This window comes from Lissotriton vulgaris, chromosome 4_1 (genome assembly GCF_964263255.1).
Source record: "Lissotriton vulgaris chromosome 4_1, aLisVul1.2, whole genome shotgun sequence".
Classification (NCBI taxonomy): Eukaryota; Metazoa; Chordata; class Amphibia; order Caudata; family Salamandridae; genus Lissotriton; species Lissotriton vulgaris.
Window position 1 is genome coordinate 1,422,273,100 of NC_141691.1, and position 22,484 is coordinate 1,422,295,583.

Sequence of the window (22,484 nt, forward strand, 5' to 3'; positions counted from 1 at the left end):
CAAAATGTTCCTCTTTCACACAAAAAGCATCAGCCACATAAATACACGTTCTCATTAAAGTCTGCCTTACAGAGAGAACCAAAGTTTTCTAATGTGATAATATGAGGGAGGAATCCTGTCATTTGCATGCTGGTACTAGTAGTTTTCGGTTTTTAATGTGTTGGGACTACAGGTATGAAAATGTAATGAATGAATGTGAACTGATCGAACAGTGTGACTTTTGGTCACCAAAACTGAAAATGCTACATCATTGGTTATCTTAGTTTATAGGTTTCCAACATAAAATCGACCAGCACAGTTCAAGGTCAAGGAGCCTTATGGAAGTGGGCTGTGCCCTTTCTTTTACAAGGCAGGTGATAAAGGCCTGCAGTCTTCAGGGTTAGATTGCTTGCAGTGAGTTTCTGATTATGTGAGAGGCCACAGTGAAGTAATTTTCTGATGCTGGCTGGAATACCACCTGAGGATGTAGAGAACTGACTTTATCTCCAGTGGACATTTTTTGGCACTGGTGGGTGAAGTTTGTCTCTAGGTGTCCCTCAAATGTCACAAATGAGACTGGAAAACGTCCCACATTAGGGCACTGCAACATGGAATTGTCACACACAAGCAGAGTGGAAACCTAGCAGCCCACAAAATCCATTATATAGAACAATTGTGGCGATATCACAGGCATGGTTTCCAAATGGGCAAAGCTTTAAGGAGGCAATTGTGTCTCTTAGGATCTATGAGGGAAGGGCAAAGAGAAAACCATTACAATAATTAATAAGATGTGTGGGAATCCAACTTCTGCCCCCAAGGTTTCACTAGCCAAATCCCAGGGTGGTGCACCGGTGGGTGCAGGAGTAGTTATTTTGGGACACTTAGGATCACCTATGAAGTGACCCCCCTGACCACAAGCATAATATGTGTGGGGCCCTTCTGGGTAGGCTTACCTGTAGGAGCCCATGGCTTCTTCTCACTGAGGGGGCTGGGAACCTTTCCCTTCGTTCTCTTGGGGATTACTTTGGGGCCCTTTTTGGAACTCCTTTTGTTTACTCTTGTCCCCCCACTCTTCTGCCGGTGACCCTGCCTACCCTAGGCGGAGTATTCCACAGGACCTTTGTGGACCCTGGTATTGACCCAGCAGTCCACCTCCACAGCAAGATTCCTGGGGTCAGTCAGCCAACTGCTGATCAAACGCTGGCATAGCTCTGGAAAACAACAACCAGACAAGTGCTTCCATGCACTCAAATCTCAAAGAGCCCCTGAAAATCATTTACCAGGCTACCCTTCACCCAACCGCCCAGTGCATTGCAAAAATAGGAAACATACTCACCCAGGTGCTTGGCTCATGCTTCTTACAGGCCCTCTACCTCTGCCTGTATCATTCTGGGGTCAAACCATACCTCCTGATTAAGGCTTCCTTTATGGGGGTATATGACATCTGATCCTCGCTGGGTAATGTTAGCAAACTTCCCCTCACTTCTGTTATGAAGCGGCTCCACAACCCTGCTCCCCAGTCTCTCTCATGGATTCTAGGGGGCCTCATTGCTATCTCATATGCCCTAAACCACTGCCCAATGTCCTCACTTTTTACAAAATCCTTAATCACTTCCTTGGGGATGTATACCCTCCCTTCTACAGGCCCTGGTAACAAGCGGCCACCATGGAATTGGACTCTGCACTCTTGGCCTTTATGTCCTGCTCCTTCAAACCTCTTTCATGTTCTAAGAGCATCCTCTTTTCCTCTAGAGCCAATTTATGCCTTTCCATCTCCAAATCCTTATCTTTCTTCCCCATCCTGAGCTTCACAAGCTCCCTCTCATGCACCCTGCTTCTCTCTCTCTATCCTCCAGCTTCTCTGGAGACAGCCCCTATGAAGAAACACTGCTGCTCCCCCTGGAAGGTACCCCCCCTCCAGGCAGACCCAATAGCCCTTCCTGCTGCCTATCTAAATTATCTGCCTCCACCAAAGGCTCCTCTGTATGCTCACTGGCATTCCTTAATCCCAACCAGGCCCTCAGCACCTTTTGGTATTATTCCTTCCTGGTGAGGCCTCTTAATGAGATTGAAAATTTGATGCAGACAGCTTTCAATTGTGGCACAGTGTAGCTTTCAACCCTATCCTCTTCAAATTCAATATCCACAAATGCAATAGATGCTGGCTTGGTCAAGATGAAAATATTGGTAGTTCTCTTGTTGCAGAAAATCCAAAAAGAAAAGTTCACTAAAAGTATGTGGTTGCATAATGGTCTGCACAATACTAGTGGTGTACACCAATCACTGTATTTAAAACACAAATGAAAGTCCAGATCCTCACCGCTGACCACCAATGTTAGAGAAATGGGGTCTCTGGTTGGCAATGGTTTGCTCCTTTGTCCAAATAGGGACCCTTCTTCCTAGTAAGGGTAAGGGGGATACACTTCTAAAATAACCCTGCTCACCGCCTTGGTAGCTTGGCACAAGCAGACAGTCTTATCTCAGAAGCAGTGTGTAAAGCATTTGTGAACACATACAGTAACGCAGTGAAAACATTACAAATGGACACCACACCAGTTTAGAAAAAGAAGTAGTCTTTTTCTAAACCAAACAAGACCAAAACGACAAAAATCCACAATACAGTAACAAAAATATGACTTTCAAAAGGTAGAAAAAGTTCTGTTCAAAGCAACTTGCAGATGCAACACTTTTCACATAAAGTACCTTGGTTGCATCACACGCACAGACAAAAACTGTTGCAGGGAAGGTGATGCGTCGGTTTCTTACATGCAGGGAAGGTGATACATCGGTTCCTTACTCCAGGGGAGGTGATGCGTTGGTGCCTTACTGCCACGCAGGGTCGTTGATGTGTCTAGTCCTTACTGAAAGGGTGGTGATGTGTCGGGTTCTTACTTTGCGGGCAAGGTAATGGTCGGTTTCTTACTGCAGACCCGGCGTTCTTGCAGGCGTGGTGTCTAGATGTGATGCTTTAGGATTAGGGGTGTGTTGGTTCTCGATGTGGTGGCGGTGACGACACTGCATTGATTTCACCAACTGTAGTCCCACAATGCAGTGGTTCTTGCAGCTGCACAGCAAGGCCTGCATCAGAATCAGTGCTGTAATCTCGGACTTCAGAGATCGGGGCACAGGATTTGATGTGCAGCGATTTCTCGAGCAGCAGGCAGGTGCTGCTTCGGTTTCTTCGGCAATGCATTGGAAATAGATGCGGATGTGTCGCACTTCTCGAAGTTGCACTGCTTTTCCAGCTCCCAGCGGCAAAACAACCTCAGGTCAGAACTCCCAGCAATGGAAGTTCAGGGGAACTGGTGTTGAAGTCTTTGTATCCCAGTGACTTCAAAACAGGAGGCAAGCTCTACTTCAAGCCCTTGGAGATCTTCCTAAAGCAGGAGACACAGCACACAGCAAAGTCTTTATCCTCTTCTAGGCAGAAACAGCAACTGAAGGCCAACCTCAGGCAGCACACAGCAAAGGGGCAGTACTCCTCCTCCAGTTTCTCCAGCTCTTCTCCTTGGCAGAGGTTCCTCTTGAATGAAGCCAAGGTCTATTCAGCCCAGCCCTCACTCACGCGGAACGACAGGACACACCTAACCCCCACCCCCCAAGTGGCTGTCTGAACAGAATACACATCCCCAGTCCCTGTCACTCCAAAGCCAGACAGTCAATACATAAACCTAGATGAGGTGTGCTGGATGGCTAAGCAAGAAAATACCTACTTTTTAAAAGTGGTATTTTTTAACACAGAATGTAAAAATCATCCTCATTATAAAATGCATTTCTATATTCTGAGTTCAGGCATACTAAACGTTGCCTTCCCATCGTGTCCAAATGGGAAGTTATATTTATAAGATGTTGTAAATGAACTCCCATTCTGTCCTATGAGACAGATAGCCTTTCAATGGTGAAAAACAAAATTGGCAGTATTTCACTATCAGGATATGCCACTCACATCAGGACATGTCCTACCTTTCATATATACTGCACCCTGCCCACAGCGATACCTTGGGCCTACATTAGGGGTGACTCACATGTAATAAAAGGGATGGTTAGGGCATGGCAAGTGGATGCACTTGCTAGGTCGACATGGCGCTACTAGACTGCCCACAGACTGTGCAGTGGCAGGCCTGAGACTCTGTTGCAAAACTGCTTGTTTGGGTGGCACAATCAGTGCTGAAAACCCACTAGCACCATTTAGTTTACAGGCCCTGGGCACACAGAGTGCACTGTACTAGGTACTTAACAGTACACTAAATAAACCAATCATGGAAACACTAATCCATCATAGCAACTTACAGAGGGAGCACTTACATTTTGGCTCTGACAAACAGTGGCTAAATACCCAAAGCTTCTAGACCAGCAAAATGAAGTCCAACACACAGCAAAAACACAGGAGGGAAAGGCAAAAATACAGGGGAAACCCATTCCAATGCTTCCAGGTCTAACACTGTGTCTTCTACTTTTTTTCACAGTTGAATTGTCTGGGGGTTGAAGTCACTCAGCATAGTGAGCTAGGTTTTTTGGATGAATTATGTGGTTAGGAAGTCTGGAAATGTGTCTATTAAGTCCCTGTTCTGTTCAAGAGATCTATAGATGTTGTAAAAGGTGTCAGCCTGAGTTGTGGAGAGTGGGGTACAGCATGTGAAGAGCTTCATGAAGCTGAGTGCTGCTTGATTTGCTAAGGTGAAAGGCCAGGAAGACTTATGGATAATGTTTAAGCCTGTTCGTTATTTTGTGTGCAGTCCACTGGCTGGATGCATTTGCCTGTGGGAAGGACATCTATGATGTCGGGTGAACCTGACTGTCCTAATTGCAAGATGGCTGTAGAAAGTGGAATAAATATTTTCAAATAAGAAAAGAACAATTTCCTTGAAGAAAATGGTAAACATTTTTGTCCTAAACCTAGATTTGTATAATGTTTCCACTGTATAAGTTTTGCGAATATAACTTTAGGAGAATACACATTAGTAAACACAGTGCATGGGCACAATAGATTTGTGTATGCACTTTATGCAATACATTCATTAAACATGTACTAGAACGTAAAAGAATTAAGCAACATTTGCATTTTATGTTTGTACACATTGCACAGATTACACATATAACTTTCTCTTGTTCTGTTTTCAGCAAAAAAAAATACCAGGATTCACAACAGTGTGGATCAGGCACAAAGCACAACACCCAAACATCTTACGCTCAAAACATGAGTTGAAACCTTCCAAGCTCTTATAATTTAATGTCTGCTTCTTGGCACTACTAGGCCCTAGTGAAACATTTAGCACCGTGGATCAAGGGATCTTGCATACTGCCTTGGCAAAGATGCAGATGCCACAGCAAACTATTTCGCCTGGTTTGTCCACTATTGTTGTGACCAGCTTTCTAGAAGTGACATACACAATGACATGGGGTCCCTCCCATCACCTTTACTTTTCAGAATGCAGTTCTGTCCCCGCTGTTTTAGAAAGTCCTCCATGAGCCAATGTCTTCCATGCATCGTTGGACAGTCCAGGATTCTGCTTAGATCAAAAGAAGCTGTCAGACGCCACTATAGCTATACTACACTCATTCCTTAATCAATTCACGTCATAATTAGTAAACCCACTAATTCCATCATTAATTATATCAGTAATGCACAAACGATTCAAAGAAAGAGAGAAAGGCTCCATCCCCCTGGAGTGAATTCCTTCTCCTTCCAGCACACAATTAGCTAGCTCTCGTGGCTTCCTGCAGTGGATGTCAGTGGAATACTTTCCTATGCTTGCACTAGATTCCAATAGCATTAGAAGTATTACAAACTTGGCTGAGTAGTGAGCAACAAGGACTTTTTGAGCATCACCAGAATCTTTCCTGTGATGTCGTACCCGAAGTAAACCTAGGCCTTTTGATCCACATTATAAAGTATAATTATGTGCACTGAAGGAACTTAGCACCTTTGATCCTCTTTTCCCAGTGTACGGCCCGGATGACGTCTCTTTAGGCCGCAGTTCTTCAGTGACTCGGCACAGGGTATATCTGAGCCGTTGGTGAAAGAGAACCTGTTACATTGCGAGCATGGTGCACCCTTGGCACCCTGAATCCACTCATACCCATGCCCTGTAGCGAGCAGGTGGGCTTTTTTCGATCAGAATGTGCTTAAAATGGCCACTGTACTCGCCAACACACTCCATGCCAATCAATGTCAGCGGGGGCAGTGGTATTTCAATGACACTGTGTGAAGGGTACATGCAGTTCTCCAGAAATAAACACCATACCAAGCTCTGATCTCAATGTATAAAGGGCACGTCCTCACTGTGTACACAGTTCTATCAGTGGCATAAATGCTATCAGAATGATATCAAATCTTAAACAAGCTACTGGCTTCCACAGCGCACTTGACATATTTCTTTGTTTTTCCCTCTTAGTACAGATTTGTTAAAACAGAAATCCCTTTTCTTTCTTTAAGATGAGTGAAAATTAGGCAAATTGCGTGTTGCTACCTGGAGTAATCAATCTTTCTGTGAATACAGACGTTTAATCTCATCTGGGAAATCCCACCAAGACGCCACAGTATAACAATGTAGGGGTTCATCACAGATATGTAAGTACGTTTTTATGCGTGTCACCCTTTTGTGAGTAAGGTGAAATGCCCGCTCAGTGCTGAGCCCCCTTCATCAAGGCTGTCAGAGGCATTCACTCTCACCCATCTTTTTGCGTCAGACTCGGATCTCTACATGTATGAGCAATAGTGGCAAATGTGAGTGGACAAGCTTATGTAGACCTCTTAGGCATGTGCCTATTAACCATAAATTTTAAGGTCAATTCTAGGGCTACTAAGACGGTCAGTTTATGGCTCCATTATGCGTGTGCCTGTCGACTATCAGCTATAGTTTCTCTTCTGGACTCCATGCATTCTGAAGCTCCATAAAAGGCCACCTTATGCAGCTATCTTTTGCACATGCTTCTCAACTATCAGGTGTAAGGTCCGTTCTGGCCTCCGTGCCTTTTGAGATTGCATAGAGAGACAAGCTTACACAGATCTATGCACAAGTCTATCAACCATCAGCTGTAGAGCACGGTCTGTCCTTCCTGCCTCCTGGTATTTCAGAGATAATCAGCATATGCAGATCTCTTGTGCATGTGCCTATCGACCATCAGCTGTCAGGTCTGTTCTGGCCCCCGTGATTTCTGAGATTGCATGCATAGACAGACAAGCTTATACAGATCTCCAATGCACGATCCTTTCAACCATCAGCTGTAAGGTACAGTCTAGCCTCTCTGCCTTCTGATATTTCAGAGATGATCAGCATATGCAGATCTCTTGTGCATGTGCCTACAGACCATCACCTACAAGGTCTGTTCTGTAATCCACCGCTCTGAAGCTCAATAGACAGGTATATTCATGCAGATCTCTTATGCGCGCACCTATCAGCCATCAACTGCAAGGTCCATTCTGACATCCGTGCAATCTGAGACTCCATTATCAATGCAGCACAGCCTGTGAAGCATGGCAGCGTGTCTTACCCCTATCTGGGTTGTTAGCGGAAGTTCTTGAGTGACAAATGTAAACTCTGTCTCTTCCACCTTGTCGGCCAGTGATGGACACTTTGAATGATGAGGACTCAAACCTGACAAGACGTAGTGTACGGTGAACTGGGCGAGGAGGGAGGAGAATGTGAAATATGCAATACTTTGCTAAATTATCTTTTATCACTGTTATGACTAACAATGGAAAATACAAAGGCCGCATCAATAGGCATTAATAATTATCTGGTATCACTCTCTGGAATATCTCTGGCAATTATAGTGACATCTTCAAACAATCTCAATCATTATCTGTTATCACTCTCTGGAATATCTCTGGCAATTATAGTGACATCTTCAATCAGTCTCAATCATTTTCTGGAATCATTCTCCGGAATATCCCTGGCAATTATAGTGACATCTTCAATCAATCTCAATCATTACCTGGTATCACTCTCTGACTTAACACTGGCAGTGACAACCTCAATCGGTCTCAATCTTTACCTGGTATCACTCTCTGGCTTAACACTGACACTTACAGTGACAACCTAAATTTGGCTCCATCATTATCTGGTATCACTCTCTGGAATAACACTGGCAATTATTGTGACAACCTCAATCTGTCTCAATCATTATCTAGCATCACTCTCAGGAATAACACAGGCAGTGAAAACCTCAATCAGTCTGAATCATTATTAAGCATAATTTTATGGCTTAAAACTGGCAATTATAGTAACAACCTCTATTCGACTCAATCAATATCTGCTCAGGTATCACTCACAGGCTTAACTCCGGCAATTGCTGTGACAACCTCATCGGTCTCAATCATTACCTGGCATCACTCTCTAGAATAACATTGGCAATTATAGTGACGACCTCCATTGGCTCAATCATTATCTAGCATCACATTCTCAATTAAAACTTGAAATTATAGTGATAACTTCAGTCGGGCTAAATAATAATCTGGTATCACTCTCTGGAATAACAGTGTCAATTATAGTAACAACCACAATTGGATTGGGTCATTATCGGGTATCACTTTCTGGAATAACAATGCCAAATATTGTGACCCTTGACCCAGTCACTCTACTACCGCACGGCTCCCGTGTGCCCGGATTCTGCTGCTGCTGCCTGCTTGGCCCTCTTGCTGCTGCCTATCCTTAGGGCCCCTGCTCTCCAGGCTTGCCCAAGCTCCCCAGGCTTGCCCAGGCTTGCCCTCGCTCTCTAGGCTTGCCCTCGCTCTCCCCCGCTCCGCTTTCCCGCTCTTTCCAACCCCCCTCTGCTCCCCGCCACTGCTCTCCTGCGGCCCCACCCCCTTCTCCTGTCTCCCGCTCCCCATTCACTGCCCCGCTCCCTCCTCCCAGCTGCTCCTCCCTCCCACTTTGCCATAAATGGCGGGGACCGCGCATACCCGCAGCGGCCACGCGCAGCTGGCACGCCGATTGCGTGCCGAAGGTGCGCCAAAGGCAAGCCCGTCTACGCCCGTCCATGCCTGGACCGCGCCCAGCACCAGAACCCCTGGACCCCGCCAGAGCCAGCCAACCCGACTGAGCTACGACGCTGCCACCCTCCACGCACTCAACACCGGCCGACATCCAGCCTGCTACCAAGTCACCCCGAAACGCACCAACGGAGCCTTCACCTGCCACGCCTGCTACTTCACCTGCACTCGGTCCTGCACCGCGCCAGCCAAAACAGCCGCCAACAACAACCACCTCAAGTGCATCCTGCTCAACACCCACTCCATCCACAGGCACGCCGTCGAACTATGGGACCTCCTGGACAAAATGGCACCAGACGTCGCCTCCTTCATGGAAACCGGGATAAACGCCTCCTTAGCCCCCGACATCGCCATTGCCATCCTGGACGGCTACAAGATCATCCAGAGGGACCGCGTCAACCAAACCAGAGGAGGCATCGCCATCGCCCACAGAAACACTATTCGCGTCACGACCAACACCGACGACACCCTCGCCACCGCAGAGCACCTGCACTTCCAGATTCACACTGACCCCAAGACCACCCTCAGAGGAACCCTCATCTACAGACCCCCGGGACCACGCTCACACTTCAGCAAGGCCATTGCAGACTTCATCAGCCCACTCGCCCTCGCCTCCCCCGACTACATGCTCCTAAGAGACCTCAATTTCCACCTGGAGAACGACCAGGACAATAACACCACCGCCCTACTAGACAACCTCGCCAACCTCGGATTCAAGCAACTGGTCAACACCTCCACCCATTACGCCGGCCAAACGCTCGACCCTGGGTTCTCCTCCAGCAACCACATCTCCTTCAGCCACACCACCGAGCTCCACTAGACCGACCACAGCTGCGTACACTTCAACTTCAGGAAAACAACGACCCACCACTGCCCTCAACAAACCCCCCGAAGATGCTGGAGCAAGATCACCACCGACCAACTCACCACCTCCTTGCGCCTAAACCCTCCCACCAAGACCTCGGACCCCAACGAAGGAGCCCGCAACCTCACACAGTGGATCACCGACTGCGGCGACACCCTTGCTCCACTGAAAAACCCTCAACAGCAAGAAAGCAGCGTGGTTCACCAACGATCTCAAAGACTCCAAGAAATCCTGCCGTGACCTCGAGAAAGCCTGGCACCACAACCAGTCAATGGACAACATGACAGCCCTCAAGAACGCCACTCGCAAACACCACCAGCTGATCCGCACCACCAAAAGGTCATCCTTCAGAGAACGACTGGACAACAACACCCACAACAGCAAGGAACTCTTCAACATCGTGAAAGAGCTCTCCAACCCCAACGCCAGCAACAACGACATCACGCCTTCTCAAGATCTCTGCAACTCTCTGGCCACCTTTTTTCACCGTAAGATCGTCGACATACATGACAGCTTTGACGCTCAGAACACATACCCCACCACTGAACCTACACCCCCCACCACCACCATGTGCGCCTGGACTCAGGTCAGCACGGAAGATACCACCCAAACGATGAACACCATCCACTCGGGCTCCCCAGCCAATCCCTGCCCACACCACATCTTCAACAAAGCCGACTCCATCATCGCACCCAAACTTCGGGATATCATCAACAACTCCTTCATATCTGCCACCTTCCCGGAGAGCTGGAAGCACGCAGAGATCAGCACCCTCCTGAAGAAACTCACCGCAGACCCCTCAGACCTCAAGAACTTCCGCCCCATCTCGCTCCTCCCCTTCCCTGCTAAAGTCATCGAGAAAACCGTCAACAAATAGCTGAAAGCCTTCCTGGAGATGAACGGCTCCCTCGACCCATCGCAGTCCGGATTTCGAGCGAACCACAGCACCGAGACCGCCCTCATCGCGGCCACCGACGACATCCAGACCCTGCTGGACAACGGAGAAACCGCCGCCCTCATCCTACTCGACCTTTCAGCTGCGTTCGACACGGTCTGCCACCGCACCCTGACAACCCGCCTCCGCCACGCCGGGATCCAAGGAAAGGCCCTGGAATGGATCACCTCCTTCCTCTCCGACAGAACCCAAAGAGTTTGTCTCCTGCCCTTCCTCGCAGAAGCCACCAAGATCATCTGCGGCGTACCTCAAGGCTCCTCGCTCAGCCCCACCCTCTTCAACGTCTACATGAGCCCCCTCGCAGCCATCGCATGCAAGCACAACCTCAACATCATCTCCTACGCCGACGATACCCAACTGATCCTCTCCCTCACCAACGACCCCACCTCCGCCAGAGCCAGCTTCCAGGACGGAATGAAAGACATCGCAGACTGGATGAAGCTCATCCGCCTGAAACTGAACTCAGACAAGACGGAAGTCCTCATCCTCGGCCCATCCATCTCCGCCTGGGACGACTCCTGGTGGCCCCCTGCTCTGGGCCCCCCACCCAAGCCCACGGACCACGCAAGCAACCAGGACTTCATCCTTGACTCCTCCCTCACGATGGCCAAGCAAGTTAACGCCGTTACCTCCTCCTGCTTCAACACTCTCCGTAAGATCTTCCGCTGGATCCCGACTGGAACCAGGAAAACGGTCACCCAGGCCCTCGTCACCAGCCGTCTGGACTACGGGAACACCCTCTACGCTTGGACCACCGCCAAACTACAGAAAAGACTCCAGCGCATACAGAACGCCTCAGCACGACTCGTCTTGGACATCCCCCGGCAAAGCCACATCTCCGCCCACCTGAGGGACCTGCACTTGCTCCTCGTCAGCAAAAGGATCACATTCAGACTCCTCACCCACGCACACAAGGCTCTCCACAACTTGGGCCCCGAATACCTCAACAACCGCCTCACGTTCTATCCGCCAACCCGCCAGGTCCGCTCCGCCAGCCTCGCCCTCGCCACCGTCCCAGGGATCCGCAGAACCACCACCGGAGGAAGATCCTTCAACTACCTGGTGGCCAAGACCTGGAACACCCTCCCCACCCACCTATGACTCACCCAGGACCATCTCTCCTTCAGGAAGCAACTCAAGACCTGGCTTTTCGAGCAGTAGCAGACCCACCCCACCCATCCCCCCTAGCGCCTTGAGACCCTAGCGGGCGAGTAGCGCGCTTTACTAATACTCTTGATTGATTGATTGATTGGTTGACCTCAATCGGTCTCAAACATTATGTGATATCACTCTCTGCAATAAACCTGTCCATTAGGGTGATATCCTCAATTAGTCTTTCAACCAGTCAAGTATTCAGTAAGGTTCTTGCATTCATTAGGCTGTGAAGTTGTCTCTTATATTAACCTCTAATGTGAACACCGACCAGTGATTTATTTGTGAAAATAATAAGTGCCAGGGCCCTGGTCAAGGGGCCACTTCAGCTTGCCCCATTGATTGCCAGCACTGCCAATGGCATTACAGACACACCTACTAACCATCACAGTCCTACGAGTATGAGAATTCAGACTATTCCAGCCCAACAATAAGAATGGCTTGTGTGTCGGTAATTAGCCATTTTCAATATATATTGAAGTTATAAACAATTGAAGTTCCATTCGTCTCTAAATAAGATAAAAGGCACTACAAGCGCTAGACTGCCATAGGTGCCGAGCACAGGAAAACACAGGCTCAAATTAAGTAGTCACCCTAACTCAATAATGTGCTTATGTTTCAAAAAAGTAAACAATCTACTCCTCCGTATTATAAAGTTGTAAACAGTTATAAAATAAAGTTGATATTAAAAATAGAATATTTTGTGATACTGAAAGTAAGTGTGCTGTTGAGCATTACGGACCCTGCCATGGCTTTTTATACCGTGGTCTTCATTAACACTGTTAGTACCCCACAGGAAACTTTGAAATTAAGCGCCTGCCTCCTGCACTTGCTCTTGATTTAGTTTCTTTTCATCCCTTGCATTAGCTCATTCCCCACTTCCCTTGTATGCCACTCTTGGCACCGGGCATTGGCAGAGGTACAGCCAAAGCTGTCTCAGTGAAAAGGCGTGTTTGGACCGGTTCAATGGACTCAGGCCACTCGAGGACGTGGATGGCATAATAGAAGAACCCGGGGCAGTCGCAGTGCCATAACATACCAAGGCAACAATAAACAATGAGGAATGGGTGGGATGTTGAACCAGCAGCTGGGCGGATGTGGATGCTACTGAACCTCTTCACTCTGCCCTGTACCGTCCTGAGTCTATTCTGGACCTCGTTGTTCTGTCCTGCACTCAGCCACTTGGTCTTGTGGTTCCTTCGACGAACTATGCGGCTATTGACTTCTTTCTGCTTTAACTGATGAGTGGGGCTCGGTCATGGGTCGACACTTCCTGTCGTGGCAGATACAGTCAATGTAGTTTTAGTGTCAGCAACCATCGCATTCCTCATTTCCCATTTCCTTTCTTCACTGTGCATGGGGGGTGGGCGGGGTCTCCATCCAGAATTACAACCTCTTCCATTAGCTTCGTTAAGGAGGGGTAACCTTATTCTGTCCCTCTGGTGAGGGTGGGGACCATCCGAGACTAGCGAACATCTGCACACCTGCGCTATTACCTAAAATGTGGTGACACGATTTTTGTACTCGGTAAACCACAAGCCCCTAACAGGATACCGGGTGAAATACCACTTTCCATCTTACTAAATTCCACGAATCAATCATCTGTTGTCACATGGGGCCAAATCAGTGCAGTCATGTGTCATAACAAAAATAAGACACAAAATGAACTAAACTAAGAATATCAAAGGAGCTAACACTTTCGGTGAACTAACACAGTTTATGTTGGAAATATTTCCTATATAATTCGGCCATCTAATCTTCTAGTCCTCACGACCACATCAGCTCCAATTATGTTCCTGGCAGTCTACAGTGTTACACTAAGGATTGCATAAGAAGGCATAACAGTGCGTGCATAGCCTACTGTGAAAACATTTTAATAGAAAAAAACTATTTTTTATAAATGTCATCCCGTTCCATGGACTCATGCTGATCTGATGGATGTCACATCTGTAAGGGAGAAGGGTCTTTAAACATAGTGAAATGTGACATTTTTCAGATTCGGCAGCCCCCCACTTACAAAACACATAATCTGACGACTTTTAAAAGTCATTCATTAACATGCCATACTCTAGCATTCAAATATTCAGTTAATTTCTAAAATATGCAATTGTAACTATAGCAAGCAGTCCTAATCCCGTCGTGCTCTTTGATTTTGTTTGAAAGCCAACCACCCGCGGCAGAAGCAGGCAGGCTACGAGTTCAGTCAGAAGAGTAACGCAGAGTCGCGGGGATGAACTCACCTAGGCTGGGTCTGAGGCTGCCCCGGTGCGCTGCTCATCCTCCAGTTACATGCTGCGCGCACTAAAGGCGGGCTGTGTTTTCAATCTGCCTGAGCGCGCGCCCCCTTCCCTCGACATTGTTTGTATTGGTCTAAAGCGGCGTGCCCTCGTGCGTGGCTAATTTCTATCGCAGACTGAGGTCTGGAGCCTCACTTAACCCTTTGGACAGCAGACGGTTCTGTGGAAACAAACAGACCCGGGCGGCGTGCGCTAACTACTTTAATCCCTCCTCTGCACCTGTCATTTGTGAGAGCGGCAAGGTATTACCACAGCCAGTATTAACGGAGCGCAGACCTTCACTTGCCGAAACCGTGCGCCTTTCCTCGTCGTGCCAGCAGAGCAGAGCGAACAGGACCGGGCTTACCCCCAAACTCTCGAAGCAGGTCTGTCACTCATGCCTTCCTGCGGGCAGTGGAGAGGACTGCCAGTGGCGCGGGCAACGGGCTGGGGAATCAGATTACTGCTGTGCGTCTGATTGGGTTTTTGAAGAGTGGAACAACCCATGTGGCAGTCCACCAGGTGATAGTTGAGCTCAGGATACCCTCTCACCTTATCATGTGATTTCATGCAGGACATTCTGTTTTCTTGCAGCTGAAGACGGTTACACCAGCTGTGGATACTGTGACAGGGGGAATGCACCTTCTTACTGCTCTGTAGGGCATGTTTCAGTCCCTACAACAAGAACTTACCAGAAGTGCCATTAACGACAGGCTGTGAAGGACACGTGCTTCTTTTTTTCAAATACGGGGTACAAGTCCCTCAACGCTTCAGGGTCGGAAAGGGACACAAAATTGGCTTGGGCACCAAAACCAAAGTGGCACCCGTTTGTAAATTGGGTAAAAAAGTGCCCACCCATGAACAGATCAAAGCAGCTCTATACTTTTTAATACATGCTATTTGCATGGTCTGTGATGGTTGGGTGTCTGCATTCGTTTGTGCTTGCAGCAGGAAATGTTTGTGGGAAATGCAGCAGTGAAATTCTTCATGTTACTTCCAGTGGTCGAAGTGGGGGAAAAAAAAGTAGGGGAAGTGTGGGTGGAGACTCCGAGGGCGGGGTTAACCCAATAATTCGATCAGTGGGTGGAGTCAGAGGTGTGGCCAGAATGTGCCAAACATCCCAATTTGTAGTATTTGTTTGGCAATTCACCAACCTGTTACAGCTTATTGTGTTATTTAATTCAACCAATGGATACACTTGATTATTTAAGGTTTAATATGAGTGATTGGTATTTAAATACATTCACAAAGTGGGATATATTTCCAATCACACAATGTCCCAAATACGCTTAAACGTGGAATCGCAAGCCATTTGTCTCCAAGCCATGCAGTTTCTCTCATTAGCACTTCTCCTCCCTTCTTCCAAAAGAGCAGTTCAAACTTGAATCGCAAAATATCCTAGTTTGCAAATGTTTTCTATATAATTATGTCTCTGCCATATTTGCCACATAATACACTGCATAATCTTACAGTTTTAACAAAACATTTTTAAGGCTCAAACGGATAAAAAGTTACTAAAAAACGTGACTTGAGTTGCTGCAAAGTGGACGGCCCTTTGCAAAGATTGACTGATCACCTTTCTCACTGCTGCATGTGTATGTTTTACTGATACTAATGAGGCAGAATCTCTGCAGAGACTTAACATGTGTAAAAATGTCTAAATAATAAAGTATAAGAAAATATATTGCATTACGTTGCAATCTTTTTTTTGTTACGTTATTTAGTCAACACTGCGGCATCATTTTGTCCCCCATTGCTGCATAATTCCAGTGGCTCCAGAGCAGGTAGCACATGTTGAAAGTGCTTGTGCATGAATCAGAGAGACTGTGAAGCTTGCAAACTTAGTTTGGTTTGCATGCAAATCCTGCATTGCCGAACCTTGGTGAGTTGCAGCTACTACTGCTGAAACAAGGCCAATGGAGGTAACAATGGGTGAGGCGGACTGGCCTCGATGGCAGGACCGGCTTTAGTGCTGGTGGCGTCCTGTGCAACAATGTTTATTGGTGCCCCCAATGATCACCTGCACCTCGGACTCCCTCACTACCACCCATTAACAGTCCTCCTCAAGTCTCCATAACCACACTCTTTCTCAGATGCATTTAATTTGATTTACAGCACCACTCATAACAATGTACGGTGTTGGAGCACTTTACATCACACATACTACACAGACACAATCATTTATACGTGTGTATATCACACTATAGGAAATGTTACGTAAGACAAAGGACTACAAGGTGTAGAAGCCACATGACAACCATACCAGTAGGCAGTATAGTTTAATAGCTCACAGTTCTATTTTAGGATTTTAACTTATAAGCTGCAAGTAACAAAAGGATCTCTCTGACAAAAGCAGTAACCTACTAACCTAGTTAAAAATATGTGCACTTTTTGTGATCTGCATTGTACATGTTCTTTGCAGGAGGCACATTAACCCTCTGTGCTACCTTTCCAGGAGTCAACCCTTCCACTAGACAAAACTCCGATCTCTCTCTAGGAAGAACATTAACCACTGAAGTTATCATGACATTTTTATCGTTGCAGAAAATTGCTGGAGGCCATGAAGGAGGCAGCAAGTTTAAAAAAAATCATAACATACTTGCAACCACTATGCGTGACTGGATCACTGTTGCTCTAGGGTGTGCTGCTTCGTATGCCTGCCCGCAGGACTGGAGATGAACTTCAGTATGGATTGTGCTAGACAGGCCTTCAAGGTTAAACCACAATTGACACCACTAGGGTACACCTGCTTGTGCTAAGACATCAGGCCTTCTAAGGTCTAGCATGGGAATATGTTCCCTCAGTAGAGTGGTCTGGTGGACTGGTCCTGAATGCTGTACCCGGTTCCCCAGTTCCAAATTCAACAGCTGTGGCCATAGTGCCACATCTTCTCTCCCACTGAACACCATACTGCCCCACTGAGACAAACTCACACTGTCTTCAGCTACAACCTAATTGTGCCCGCTATAAACACTTGGATGTGCTCAATTAAAATTATGCACTTGATAAGAGTAATATGCTGCCTAAAAAAAAAAGTAAAAGCTAACACTCATAGGGAATGCAAGATTAAGTAAAGCATATGAAATGTAAGCAGAAACAACATGGCTACCTTAACAAACTCTCACTCACTATTCAGAAATCAGCACATGGTTTTACCTGAAAAATTAAGGACATGACTACAGGGCCCTGAAGGAAACCGTTTCAAAGTCCATTGCTTATATCCTTACAAAACGTAAGCAGTATGGTTTAAAAAGACCACATCGATAAACACAGAGCCATGGTACACATTTTGTTTTCCAATCCACCCATCAACCAGGTATTACAATACATCCAGGAATGGTGCACTTCCGCACCTGGTAGGACCAATGCTCTTCAAAGAAAGACGAGAAAACAAAAGTAGCGTTTCACTGCAAAGTCTGTAAAGTGAGACTGATGTGTTTGGATGTGAATACAACCAATCTGGCCACTTTGCAGCCACCCTGTCTTGCTTTATTTAGTTATGCATTTATTTTTCATATTTAAAACCTTTTATTTCTCTCCATCCCAAGGCTGCACTTTGGAATAGAAAAATGTCAGAAAAAGGGCATTTCCCGCGAGAATGTTTTTCTTTTTTGGATCCATTTCACAGGGAAACAACTAAATGAAAGAAGGAAAGAGAGGTTCTGAACCGTTTCTTCAAGTCACAGGTTTCAGTAAGGGAGGAGCAATTCAGAAAGAGAGGGAATAATAGGAAGAGAGGTGGCGGGCAGCTGCCAGCACAGAAAAGAAGAGGACATTGTCTGTGTCTTCTCTGGGCAGTAAGGAGGAGACAGAGTCCTTCTTTTCCTTCTCTCCCTGTCTTTAAAAGCAAGCCGAGCCTTATCTGAATGCCTTTGCTATTTCTGTTGTCTTGAGACACAGTTTTGATGAGAGAAAGCAGGGGAACTGAATTTTTTAAATAAAAGTAGAGGCACACCGTGCCTTTCCGATCCCGCCCACTTCGACCACTGGTTACTTCCCTTTCAAAAAGATTAATACGCTAACACAGTGTTTCCACAAAATCCTTAAAAACCGTACAATATTAAAAAAGAGTGTATAAATATTAATACGTATGAGAGACAAAATTGTCACACTGTTATTTAATCACAATGTGCTTTTCAACTGAATACGGTACATCATTTGTAATCATACGATTATAATAGTGCCCCAGGAGTGGGAAGGGTGGGTGGGAGGGACAATGATGTGGGTAGAGGAATGTACAAAATTGGTCATTCGTGCAAAAAAAAGCAATTAATGCATCATAAAATATATACAACAGATCAGTCTGGCTTAGGAAGAATAGCCAGTAGTAAAATCAAAGCAATCAATGCTCAATACAATTTCAAATAACCATGCCGGCAGCATATATATTACTACATTCAATGCTGGGAGCGCAAGCTGGTTCAAGCTGGTATCCGTCTTAGTTTCGACCCCCAATTAGTGGATTAGGTACACATAAGACCTTAAAGCGGGTCTTCATCAGGACGTGGGGAGTGAGGCGGGGCAAGTGATTCTATAGGAGAGGAAGTTGAATGAATAGATAATACATACAAAAGTTAAAACACACACTCAAGGGCGCTAAACGAAACTGTATTGATTAATTACCATGGGCGTTGGAGAATAAAGGGTGAGATAACTACACCTAACTATCTGATACACTAAATTATCAGTGGTTAAATATGCGAAGAACCAACACTTGCTTCTCAGAGAGCTAAATGTATTCTTTCAAATATTAATATAACTCAGAATCGATGCCATCACAGTCATCATAGTCTTTGAAAAATCAGTGGACTAAAGGAGTCAAATATACAAATACACAAAGAGAATTGATTGTATAGAGGATTAGTGACAATTGAGATTGCGAGAGGTAACAAAACACAACTCACGTTTATATGCGGTTCAAATTGGCCGCCTATCACAGAAAAAGCCGCAACCGCGGTCTCAATATTCTGTGGATGTAATAATAGCAAATAAAGTAATAAAAAACATCTAGTGTCTATCTATGTGGCCGCCATAATATAGTATGCATTACTACACAATAGTCCAAAAGCCTACCTTCAGGCCAAAATTGAATAGATTTCAAAAGGTTTCCTTAAGGCGTAGTCGCTGCATGTCAAAAGACGGGGAGCCGCATCCGCGGTCTCCGTTATCTGTACAAATTAGGGGAAAAGAATTTGCAACGCTAGCCCATAGCCAGCACAAAATGACGGACATACATAATTAGGGGCCTACCTCACGATTAATCGCTAAAGAGTTCCAATCTTTGTGTTCGTATTTCAAAAACACACACGAGCCACGTCTGCAGTCTCGATTTCCTAAACAGAGAACGGATCAGGGTCACGAAACTGAACCTCCGTGTGTTCACAATGTAGCCACATAAGCCCAATGGATCACATTGACTAAGAGCCTACCTTGAAAACAGGAGCAACGGGAGGAAACAAATCCCTTCCTCTGCAGCGGTGGAGCGCGCGGTGACAAGACGCATTAGATAAACGCCAGCGCTCCAACGCGTCCTGACGTACAATGCGTGAGGCCATAGAAGGCAGACTATGCCGCGGGGGCCTGACGTGCAGGAAACACTCGTGTGGCGGAAATTTTTTAAAAAACATGGCAAAGGATATTTGCCACTGTGGACTATTATAGAAAGGTTCAATCAAGGGGGACAATTAATGAAACAGCAAAATAGTTTTAATTATTTTTCTTTATGTTTCAGGATGAATTCTTTCTCCAAACAAAGGGAGTAGCGAGGGGGCAAATTTTGACCCAGATTTGGCAATAATCTTTATGGATGATTTTGAAAACAGGTTCGTTTTCAACGAATGCAATCCCTTCAGTGCCAATCTCGATTTATGGGTCCGATACATCGATGATGTTTTTAGCATGTGGAACGGGAACATCACTGACCTGACAGCCTTCCATGTATGGCTCAATCAAAGCAATCCGGACATTCAATTCACTCTCCAATCGAGTAAAGAACAGATTGCGTTTCTGGATATTATGATCTATGCAGATAACAACATACTACAGACCACCTTATATAAGAAACCAGCCGAGCGAAATTCTCTCTTACAATATGAGAGCCACCACCCAAGGGGATTGAGAGACAACCTACCGGTAGGGCAATTTCTCTAGATTTGCTGGAACTGCTCTAGAAAACAAGACTATATGTCTGAATCAGAAGATCTAACCAATTGCCTTCTGCAACGTGGATATCCAGGTATGGTCAAACGAGCTCGCAAAAGAGCCTGGTAAAACCAGCATGAGAATTTGCTCCAACCAGGAGAAAGGAACAGTGGAAACAGCGACCGCATGATCTGCATAACCATGTTTTCCACAAGGAGCAATGACATAAAAATGGTCATTAACAAACATTGGCCCCTTGTAACAGATGATATTAACCAGAATGCCCTTCCACTACATTCGTTTAGAAGAGCAAAGAACATCAGAGATTTGGTGGTACACTCTTTCTTGGACTCAGTGAAACCACCAACGATTCTATCCATCTGGAATCTCCAATTCTGGGTCATCATAGGTGTGGGTCCTGTGCCGCATGTGCTACCACCATTCAATCTAAAGTACTTATCCATAAAGAGCGAACATTCAACTTGAAATCATACACCAATTGCAATACAAGTAATGTAATCTACCTGATACGTTGTCCATGCGATCAGGTGTATATTGGAAAGACACAACAGAAAGTGAAAGCCAGGATCCTGCAACATGAAAGCAGGATCCGTTGTGAGGAACCCGGAGATCCTTTGGTCGAACATTGCAAAAGCCAGGGACACACTCCAGATGTCCTGAAGTGGATAGTGCTTGAAAAAGTTGTATTAGGCCCAAGAGGTGGCAACATATCCCAAATTCTCAATACACGTGAGTCGAAATGGATGTCCATTCTGGACTCAATAAACAATGGCCTAACCGAATTAGATAGTAGCCATGCACAAATGGCGATATTGGGACACTAGTTAAATCCTTGAGGCTATCTGAACACTTGTAAGTAAACGTATCGCTATCAGTATATTAATGGGGTAAGGGCCTTATGAAGCAAGACACGGTCGCTTTCACCCTCGTGCCTGAGAGGTGCGCGAATCCGGTTGTTAAGAAACAGCCACTTTAGATTAGGGCTTTTTAGAAACAAAATAGCCAATATATTTCCCTTCTGTGCAATTCAAGATTTTCATTAATTGTTGTGTGTTATGTACCCCACGAGCGTGTCACTTCGCCTACACCTTCCTGTGCTGAAAGGTGTGCAATGGATGTATCCAACTGAGTTTGTTAAGTCAACCAATGTTGTATTCACAAAATGTATCAGTCAATATGAGAAGATGTATCTCCGTCAAAATTGATAATGAAGCTTTGTGGGTGGATAGTTGATCTCGCCTACACATCCCTGTGATGAAAGATGCGCGATATATGCTTCTAATTAACACTATTTTGCTGTTCAATTACTTTTCCCCCTGATTGAACCTTTCTATAATAGTCCATAGTGACAAATATCCTTTGCCCCGTTTAAAAAAAAAATTCTGCCACACAAGTGTTTCCTGCATGTCAGGCCCCCGCGGCATATTCTGCTTTTTATGGCCTCACGCATTGTGCGTCAGGACGCGTTGGAGCGCTGGCGTTTATCTAATGCGTCTTGTCACCGCGTGCTCCACCGCTGCAGAGGAAGGGATTCCTTTCCTCCCGTTGCTCCTGTTTTCAAGGTAGGCTTTTAGTCGTTGTGATCAATTGGGCTTATGTGGCTACATTGTGAACACACTGAGGTTCAGTTTCGTGAAACTGATCCGTTCTCTGTTTAGGAAATCGAGACCGCAGACGTGGCTCGCGTGTGATTTCGAAATACGAACACGAAGATTGGAACTCTTTAGCGATTAATCATGAGGTAGGCCCCTAACTATGTATGTCCGGCATTTTGTGCTGGCTATAGGCTAGTGTTTTTTATTACTTTATTTTCTATTATTACATCCACAGAATATTGAGACAGTGGCTGCGGCTTTTTCTGTGATACGCGGCCAATTTGAACCGCATATAAACGTGAGTTGTGTTTTGTTACCTCTCGCAATCTCAATTGTCACTAATCCTCTGTACAATCAATTCTCTTTGTATATTTGAATATTTGACTTCTTTAGTCCACTGATTTTTCAAAGATTATGTTGACTGTGATGGCATCGATTCTCAGTTATATTAATATTTGAAAGAATACATTTAGCTCTCTGAGAAGCGAGTGTTGATTCTTCGCAT

General features: G+C 45.9%; 1 protein-coding gene across 4 annotated transcripts in view; it reads right to left on the reverse strand.

The window, feature by feature from the left end:
• The window catches only part of LOC147724070 (aquaporin-4-like), a 212,821-nt gene extending 198,121 nt beyond the window's left edge, over positions 1-14,700 (reverse strand). The window contains exon 1 of one of the 4 annotated variants that reach the window (XM_086965668.1): positions 14,590-14,700. In XM_086965668.1, coding sequence (XP_086821794.1) covers positions 14,590-14,621 — 32 coding nt within the window. In that variant the 5' untranslated portion in view covers positions 14,622-14,700. Of the gene's footprint in view, positions 1-14,186; positions 14,325-14,462 lie in introns of those variants that run through there. The other 3 variants (XM_086965669.1, XM_086965670.1, XM_086965667.1) reach the window with 3 other exon arrangements.
• Positions 14,701-22,484: the final 7,784 nt, after the last annotated feature.